Source organism: Hydra vulgaris, chromosome 03, assembly GCF_038396675.1.
Source record: "Hydra vulgaris chromosome 03, alternate assembly HydraT2T_AEP".
Classification (NCBI taxonomy): domain Eukaryota; kingdom Metazoa; phylum Cnidaria; class Hydrozoa; order Anthoathecata; family Hydridae; genus Hydra; species Hydra vulgaris.
This window is the reverse complement of record NC_088922.1, coordinates 47,580,001-47,590,000: the sequence shown is the minus strand read 5'-3', so window position 1 is coordinate 47,590,000 and position 10,000 is coordinate 47,580,001. Positions and strand designations below refer to the sequence as shown.

The window sequence follows — 10,000 nt, the reverse complement described above, 5'->3', positions numbered from 1 at the left end:
AATTCACTTTTATGGGATTTTAGACTTAAAACATCGACCAAAACAATTAGTCATCACAAAGTGAATTACATCTATGATAAAGGTGACTAATGCCATCAGTGAGGGTCTAAAAATGATTGATTGGCCGAAATTATTTACAAATAAATCAGCAGATGAAAGCTTTGAACTATTTAAAGACATTTACATTTCATTGGTTGAACATCACATTCCTAAATACAATATGTCCTTTAGTTTGAAAAAACGTGATCCAAAATGGTTTAATTCTACTATTAAAGCAGCGACTAAAGAAAAATTTAGACTATTTATGAAGCTACGCTGTTCTTCAAGGAAATTGAAGGATTATATTAGAGTCTTATATAACAAACAAAATCGCCTGGTCAAAAAGCTTGTTGCTGATGCTGTACTAAAGTTCGAGAATGAAGTCATTTCTGCTTGTAAGTCTTGCCCAAAAAAGTTTTACTCTTATATAAATAGCCAAAAGTCTTGTAAAAGTGAAATTCTATCTCTTTTTGATCACAATGGAGTGCAGTTAGTAGATAAAATGTCTATTGCAAGCTGCTTAAATAATCAATTTTTTAAAGCATTTTCATCACCTGACACTTACTCCCAAGCGCCAAATTTTCCTCGAAGAACTGAAATTGTTTGTTCTCCAGTTTCAAGCTCCATATTCAGTTGTTGCAATATTGAAAAACTTTTATTCGCGCTTGACTCTTCGAAAGGCACTGGCAACGATGGAATCCATCCTAGAGTGCTAAAAAGTTGCTCCAAAGAAATCAGTGTGCCTCTCTCTCTCTTATTTATCAAGTCGTTTGATTCTGGACAAGTACCGTCTGGGTGGAAACTTGCTAATATAACACCAATATTCAAAAAGGGTCAGCGTACTGATCCTGGAAATTACAGGCCTATTTCCCTCACCTCTGCAGTTGGAAAATTAATGGAGAAAATAATGCGTGATGTCATGACTGAACACCTAGTTAAGCATAACCTGTTATCTCGGCATCAACACGGTTTTGTCAAATCTAAATCGTGCATCACCAATCTTCTTGAAGTACTGGATATCATTACCGAAGCCTTAAGTGACAACTGTGCTGCATTGCTCATCTTGTTAGATTTTACCAAAGCTTTCGATCATGTGTCACATTCTCTGCTTTATCACAAACTGGCTGGCTATGGTTTTGGCAAAAATATTCTTGCCTGGCTCAAGGACTTTCTTGAAAATAGGAAGCAGCGTGTCGTTCTGGGAAATTTCGCATCTGAATGGATGGATGTCCAGAGTGGTGTTCCTCAAGGATCGGTCATAGGACCTCTTCTATTTTTGCTTTTTATTAATGACATGCCAGAATTAGTCAAAAACAGTTGCAAACTATTTGCTGATGATAGCCAGTTGGTTGTCAAAATAAAAACAGTTACAGACTTGGGGTTTGTTCAAAAAGACATTGATATTTTATGTGATTGGTCAAGACATTGGTGCATGGAATTTAGCATAAATAAATGCAAGGTTCTAAAGTTTCATGGTGGTTCCACAGACATTGATATCCCCTTTACAATGGTGAATAATAATGGCAGTCACATTCCTCTTGAAGATGTATCCGTTGAGAGAACATTGGGCGTTTTAATAAACAATAAACTCAAATGGTCAGAACAAATTAGTCATGCCATTCTTAAAGCTAACTCTGTACTTGGCCTACTCAGAAGAACTTTTAAAAAATGGAATCCTAGTATGTTTGTGAAGCTCTATACAGCATATGTAAGACCGATATTGGAATACTGTGCACCAATTTGGTGCCCTTTTCTTCTAAAAGACATTAAAAAATTAGAATTAGTCCAACATAGAGCTACTAAACTTGTTCCACAATTGCGCAACTTGAAATACGAGAAACGATTAGCAAATCTGGGTCTCGGCACATTAGCTGAACGTAGAACAAGAGGAGATGTAATCCAATTTTTTAAAATTTATAAAAAACTAAATGTTGTTAACTGGCAACAGAAGACAAACCAAGCAAGTGCTCTATTATGTGATGGACCTGCAGGTCATCTTCGTGGTGCCAAGCATAAAATTGAATGAGAATTAACGAAAAACACTCAAAGACATAATTTCTTTATAAACCGAGTGGTGTCATCATGGAACACTTTGCCTGCTTCGGTAGTTGCTTCAAATTCAGTTAACGAGTTCAAAAACAATTACGACAAATGGAACCGTTCTCTCTCACGTCGGTCTACTATAGTCGGGTCACGTTAGTTACTCGACTCATAGAAGTCTAACTTCTATTGTAGAATTTTTACTATAATAATAATAATAATATTTACATATATGTATATATATATATATTTACATATATATATTTATATGTATATATATATATATATAAATATGTTTATACTATAGCATATATAAGTATTCTGCTATATTTTTATATATTAATACTATAACATATATTTATACTATAGTATATATAAATATATATTAATATATATTTATATTTACATACATACATACATGTATATATATATATATATATATATATATATATATACATATATATATATATATAGTAAAAAAAACTAAATAAAATATATATATAGTTATATATATATATATTAGTTATATATATATATATATTAGTTATATATATATATATATATATATATATATATATATATATATATATATATATATATATATATATATAAATATATATATTAGGGTGTCCCAAAAATATAACATTATAACTAATACAATCAAACATATAATATAACAATCGAAGAAAAAACAGTTTATTTTAGTTTAAAATTTTTTTTGTTTGATTAAAGTGGAAAAAAAAATTACATTTAATCTAAAATACTTTTTGTGAAGGAGTTATATTGTTCAAATCACTCTTTTTCATTCTTCATCCACACTTTTTCTATTCTTTTTAGCAACCATCATGATGTTTTGTCTCTGATTTTCATTATGACTGTCTGCCAGGAAATCTTGCACTAAACAAATGTTTCTTTAGGAGCAGTCGTTTGTGCACTGAATATTTGAGACAAAATCTTTTAAAAACTTGAAGCTGGAATGAAGATTGACAAATTTTCCATCAGAAATCCAAAACATATCTTGTATATTGAGATTGAGTATGAAAAAAATGTACCAGCTGTTTTTACCAACAAATTTGTGCAAATGAGTGTTCTGGTTAATGATTATATCATCTCTAATCTCTGGTTTCTTTATTTCAAAATAACAAATTTCCTCGGGATAGTGATAATGAGTTTTTTATCATTAGGATTTTCTCCTCATTAGTTCCACCTGGATCTGCTAATGATACAATTATAGCATCTTCAGCCAAGTGCCATGTATGCCTTAGAAGAGAATTTTCAGGCTTTTGCCTAGTATTTCATCTTCTTCCTCTATGCTTTTGGCTACTTTAATAGCTTTGAGATCATTAGATGGTGCCTGGATTATGATAGACGACTTCAGAAATCAAGGAATGTAAAATATTGCGACAAAAGATGCAATTTTGTTGACATCTATCTCCTACACCGACATAAATTTCAGTTTCTTATGACTTAGTTGAAGCATTAATAAATATATCCCATTTGCCATAAATCTAGCTTCATGACAAACAGGGGGTTGATGAAAGTAGAAATTTGGTGCTTCGTTACCCAAATAAAAAGAACCTAGTTCACATAATCTTATATAGTCTGTTCTCATCTTGGAAAAGGTTGTCAGTGTAATGGCATTTCCTAAGTACTCTTTAGCTTCTTGTGCAATCTGATGCATGTAAGAATTGTCTTTAAAAATGTTGAAATTAAATTTGTCTAATGAGTGAATATCTTCATTACATACCTAAAAATTTTCAGACTAATTTTTAAAAAATTTGAAAACAGTTGTTTTTTTTGGTGTCTTAGTCTTTCCTGTAAGCGCTTGCACTAAATGATTGATATGTCTCTCATATATGTGTTGACTACATAAAAGCCACATTATGTGCTTCCCGATAACTTACCTACTTATAAGTTCGATTCCTCCATTATATGCACCAGTGTTTGAAGCAGTTGTGTCAGTACAAACAGCAAAAATGTTATTTTCAATTTCGAAATCTTTTAGTATCTTTTTTATTTGTTTTGCTTGGTCTTGGCCTTTAGATAAATTTGCCTGGAACACTTCTAGCAGAATATAACTATTATTAGCATCCTCAGGAGCCATCACACTTATTGCAATCCTTTCCATTTTAACAGTAATGTTGTTTTTAAGATCCCATTAATTACAATTTACCATCGAAGTGAAGCAAAAGTTTCTTACCAATTAAAACATTTTTATAGCTATTTCTAATTTCTTCCCTTTTGTTTTTGATGCTATGAAATCTTTTTCTGTAGGTTCCTGATTTTGATAAATAGTATCTTCCGAATTATGCCCTGCATGCTTTAGAATTGATGAAAGAATTGCTGCATGACCGCTTACACCAAGATAAAATCTTGTAGCAACTTACTTGATGCTTTTATCAAGCCGTCCCTTGATATTGACAGGTGCAGCTCATCAGATCCTTTTTTTCTTCTTGTTAATGGTACAAAGAAATTTTAATCTCCTTCTCTAGATACATCAAAAAATGAATCAGTAGATGAATTTGACTCAAAATTTATTGATTCTGTATCAGAATCAGACACAATATGATTTTCAAATAAACTTTTATTTGGTAAATCATGTCAATATCCTCAGTTATATACATTTTTCTAGTTGACTCTTGATTGGTTAAGAATTCAATGTCCTCTTTAATGGCATCAGGTGATCTGTTGCGATCAACTTTGATTTTTATTACAATGTCGAAAAGTTCATTTGAAGGTTTTTTAATTGTCGGTTTCGAGAATCGAAAGATTTTCTTTTGAAGAGAAGTTCAATCTAATATGAAAAAAAGATACAATTTACACATTTACAACTTTAAAAGAGGTTGACAGTTAAAATAAGATAAGAATTTATCGTAAATATATTAAGAAAATCTTACTTTTTAAGATCTATTTGTTTTCTCCATTTTTTGTTGAGCTTTATAATCTTAACTCAAATAGTCCAACTTTTCATCAAGAAGTCTTTTTGAAAACCCGCTCTTCACCAGATATTTACTACTTCTTTGACAAGACAATCTTTAATACCTGTCTAACATTTTGCACCAGGGAGTTGACATTTTTGCTGATACCCTCTTTTCTCCATGGAGCTACTAATATTTTATTTTGTTAACTTATACCTCAATTGCTTTGAGGAAATAATATGGCAATATCTTTTTAAAATGTCTCCATTTGTAGCCAACTGGTATTTGGGAAGCTTTAAAATGGGTCTGTTCAAAAGGTACAATGGTCTCCTTGGGTTTTCTACCACATTGTTAATTTCTTTTTTCAATATCTTCGAGTTTTTTTTTTTACAGCTTGTTCTTCTGCATAGTTTATTGTTTATTTCCATATTACTATTTATATATATTTATATATCTAAAAAACATAAATTTTACTGTTATTGTTATATTGATTTAATTTATGTATTATATATAATCTCTGTAATAGTATTAAAAAAACCATACTTGCTTATTTATAAATTCCAAGTAAATAAATGAAAAAGAGGTGGAAAAATATCATTTATGTGGAAAACCGTATAAAAAATCCATAAGTCCCTGTTTTTTAGTTTTTACACCTTCTAAGGGTCCTTAACACCATAAATTTGGTTAATTTGCTTGTTTTTATGCATATAACCAGAATATATTTAGAACCCAAAATTTTTTTTTTTGGGACACCTTAATATAAATATATATATGTATATATATATATATATATATACATATATATATATATATATATATATATATATATATATATATATATATATATATATTATTTCAATATTATTTATTGTGAGAATGTTTTATTTTTGAGATAGTGAAATTTAAAGATAGAAATCAAAATTTTGTTGAACCAGTCTCTAAAAATGACTTTGACATTATAAGGTAATCTGCTTTATGCTTGAATTATTATTCTTTAATTAAAGTGTTTATTTTTCAATATGTTGTTTAAATAAAATTGCTCTCTTTCTAGAATAAACCCTTCAACAATATCTAATTGCATACAATATTAATTACCGGATTAAATGCTTTATTTTTAAATAAATTTAAGTAATTTTCTAAGATGTAGTTTAGATGTAGCTTTGTATAGAACAAGTTCATCTAAATTGAAAACAATTTTATAAGTTACTGCAAAATCCATATTGGCAAATATGATGTGAAGAAAATAAGATGTGAGCAAAAAATTGAGCATTTTGCGCTTAATTTCAAAGTTTCAAAACTTTTGAATCATTTGATTTTGCAGCAAAAATCGTACAATTTTTTATGTTTCATTAATACTACCTGCTAAAGTATGAAGAATATTTGAGAGATGACTAAAAGTATGAAGAATATTTGAGAGATGACTAAAAGTATGAAGAATATTTGAGAGATGACTAAAAGTATGAAGAATATTTGAGAGATGACTAAAAGTATGAAGAATATTTGAGAGATGACTAAAAGTATGAAGAATATTTGAGAGATGACTAAAAGTATGAAGAATATTTGAGAGATGACTAAAAGTATGAAGAATATTTGAGAGATGACTAAAAGTATGAAGAATATTTGAGAGATGACTAAAAGTATGAAGAATATTTGAGAGATGACTAAAAGTATGAAGAATATTTGAGAGATGACTAAAAGTTTTATTTCCTACTTTTATATTACCTTTTTCCCTTAACTTTTTAGTTACACTTTAAACAAAAAATAATTATTAAATTTTATTTTTAACTTACATTTTTCTCAAAATGGGTTTGTGCCTAATTAAAAGTTTTTTACAATTCCTTGGTTTTTAATTTAATGACAATTTTTTTTTTTTGAACCTCCTTCCCCAGTGTAATTTGCTATTTTTTAACTTAATATCTCTCATATTTGAATAAACTCATAAAACTCTTGTTTTGTGGGACTTAATAATATATTATAATAATTATTATTATATTTTCTTTTTTATATTCGATAAGAGCTGGATACAGTGCCATTAAGTTAAGAGTTTTATTTACAATGGTTTAAATAACCGATCCTTCTTCCACTCCTTTAGCTGTTGTTGTTGTATTTTTTTTGTTTTGTTTTGTTTTTTTATATTATGTTTTTTTTTTTTTTTTTGTAATTTTGTTATTTTGTATTTCTCTCTCAGTTTGCTCAACTATTATTCAGTATCTGATGGACAGTTACAACAAATCGTCTCTGACCAATTTTAATACATGAGTGGATTTCTTTATGAATTTCCACCTCAGTGCAATCTCCATATAGGTCATAAAAGGCTGGAGGACAATCTCTGCTTTTCTCTTCTATCTTTTAGTGAGTCCAGTTTTAATTTAGTAGGAAGAGGGGCTGAATAAGCATCTCAAATTGCTCTGCAAATAATTTGTGAAGCAATTTTTTGAACTATGTTTAGTTTCTTTAACTGTGATGGTGATGCAAATACAAGATTTGCAGTAGAATACTCCATCTAAGACCTTACTAAAGATATATAAGCCAATCTTAGAAGGTCCCGAGTTAGGTACCGACTAGCTCTCGAAAGAACTCCCAAGATACCATGGCATTTTTTTTAATATTATCTATATAAGGACCAAAGGGTAGATGCCAGTCAAGGGTTACTTCTAACAATTTAACTATTTTGACGGGATCGATTATATAACCATCTACAACCATCTGTAAATTATCCAGCAGTTTCTTTTTAGGTTTCTTAAATATTATAAACTGCGTCTTAGACAAATTTTTTGTGATGCCATAAGATTTACAGAAGTCTTTGGTTTTATAATATATATGTACCAATTTTGTTGTTAGTGCATAATAAATAGTAATATTGCAATAATAGTGCATAATAATAAATAAAGTTACTGTTATAATTTAATGCTTAAGCTGCACTTATAATGTAATTTAATGCTTAAGTTGCACTTATAATGTAATTTAATGCTTAAGTTGCACTTATAATGTAATGTGCAAGCAGTGTATTTGATACTATTACGATTTTACTTTTAATTATTTCTTAACATAAAAAGTAAAAGTAAAAAAGCAAATATTTTAATATTCAAACCACTTTAAATAGTTATAATATACTGTTTAATATATTAAACCATGTTGATGTTAAACCACGTTTTATTTTTAAAGCGTATTAATTTTGTTATTGTAAAAAGCTATATAAAATAACAAAAAAAAACTGCGAAGCTGATTTGTTATTATAACAAGCTTGTGTTAATAAAAAACAAATTTTCTTTATTGTTTATTTAATAAATTAGAACTGATGAAAGAGTTATCGTCATAAAACATAAAATTCTTTCTGCAAAAATATATTCTCTACATATCTATAGACAAAACAAGTAAGATCAAAACAAAAAAAATATCAAGTAAACACAAAAAAATACTAATTTTATTAAATAACGCGTTTTTTCTAATTTGTTACTTAATCTAGCGTACTATTAAATATTTAAGTATAATTCATTTTTTCATTCAAATGGTTTTTAAATAGATGTTTTTATTCAATTTTTTGTTCAAATTGTTTTGCAATAGATAGAAAAAAAGTCTTAGTTTATACTTACATTTCTTTAAAAAGTATATTTATTTTCAACAAAATTAGAATAATTTATTTTTTTGAATTTAAATATTTTAATAATTTAATTTGTATTTAAATTGTGTTCAAACAGAATGTTTGCTTTGTGTTAAAACAGAATGTTTCCCTATTTTCAAGAAACAAAAAATAATGACACTTTATAAAAAATAAATTTTCGGCATTGCTGAATGCCAACCTTAATTCTGAGGGCTGTTGGTGAGTAATTTAGTTTGTAGGTAATTTTAGTGATGTACTTTATCCATTAAGTAAATCACAGTAAATTTAACTTTAAAATAGGTTCTGGATATTATTGCAGATGTTTAAAGGGTATTAAAGTTAAAAGAGCATGTTAAATGAAAATCTCTGTGCAAGAGAGCAAATAGTCATTTTTTTTTTAAAGTTGAATTTATGTGTTTTAAACATTCTTATTGTTGTTTTAATTATTTTTTATCATTTTTTCGAAATGTAACATAGTTAAATAACCTCATTTTATAATATATGCTAAATTTTATTTGTAGTTTCTTTTGTTTGCTTATAAAAAGTTTGTAATTTGAATTTTTTTCTGGGTAGGTTAAAAAAAACAATTGCAAAACTTCGTATTGAAAATGAAAAGTCTGAAAAAGAGTTACAAAGGTTTTAATTTTTTAAACATTTTTCTATAATTTTATATATTATTTTTAAATATTTTATTTTCTGATTTTTTCTCAAGTTCTATAAAAAGTTATGTTTATTACAAATGTTTTTTATTTAGCTTTTTTTTTTTTAAAATCTTTTCTATTTCTTTAATATTTTTGTAAATTGCAAGGCTTGGGACAAGGTCTGGCAAAAGGTCCTCTTTGTGTGTGTGTGTGTGTGTGTGTGTGTGTGTGTGTGTGTGTGTGTGTGTGTGTGTGTGTGTGTGTGTGTGTGTGTGTGTGTGATAAATTTTGGCAGCAATATGTGGCAAAACAAATTTAAATAAAAAATTGAAGTTATTGAGTTTATTGTATTTTCAGTTAGTTTAAAATTTCTATAAAAATTATTTGTTTAGGAAAAGTATTAACATTTATTTTTTTATATTTTATGTATTTTTGTATTTTCAGTTAGTTTAAAATTTCTATAAAAATTATTTGTTTAGGAAAAGTATTAACATTTATTTTTTTATATTTTCGGTATTAATAATATGCTTTTTACAAACTAGTTTTACACACACATTTGTGTGTGTATGTATGTATATATATATATATATATATATATATATATATATATATATATATATATATATATATATATATATATATATATACACACACGCACACACTCCCACACACATATATAAAAGAAAAGTTTTAATATGGCAACATATTTCAAAAACTTTTAATAGTTTTTTCATTTATTATTGTTTCAATCCAAATTTTAT

General features: G+C 27.6%; 2 protein-coding genes across 2 annotated transcripts in view; one reads left to right on the top strand and one right to left on the bottom strand.

The window, feature by feature from the left end:
* LOC100206533 (charged multivesicular body protein 7) overlaps positions 1–10,000 on the top strand; it is a 51,964-nt gene that overhangs the window by 25,534 nt on the left and 16,430 nt on the right. Inside the window, exons 4-5 of the mRNA XM_065793462.1 lie at positions 5,890–5,960; positions 9,172–9,234. Coding sequence (XP_065649534.1) covers positions 5,890–5,960; positions 9,172–9,234 — 134 coding nt within the window. The remainder of the gene's footprint in view (positions 1–5,889; positions 5,961–9,171; positions 9,235–10,000) is intronic.
* Positions 9,946–10,000, bottom strand: part of LOC124809202 (serine protease 43) — a 1,919-nt gene continuing 1,864 nt past the window's right edge. The window contains exon 5 of the mRNA XM_065793465.1: positions 9,946–10,000. This exon is cut by the window's right edge and continues 405 nt beyond it. Coding sequence (XP_065649537.1) covers positions 9,948–10,000 — 53 coding nt within the window. The 3' untranslated portion in view covers positions 9,946–9,947.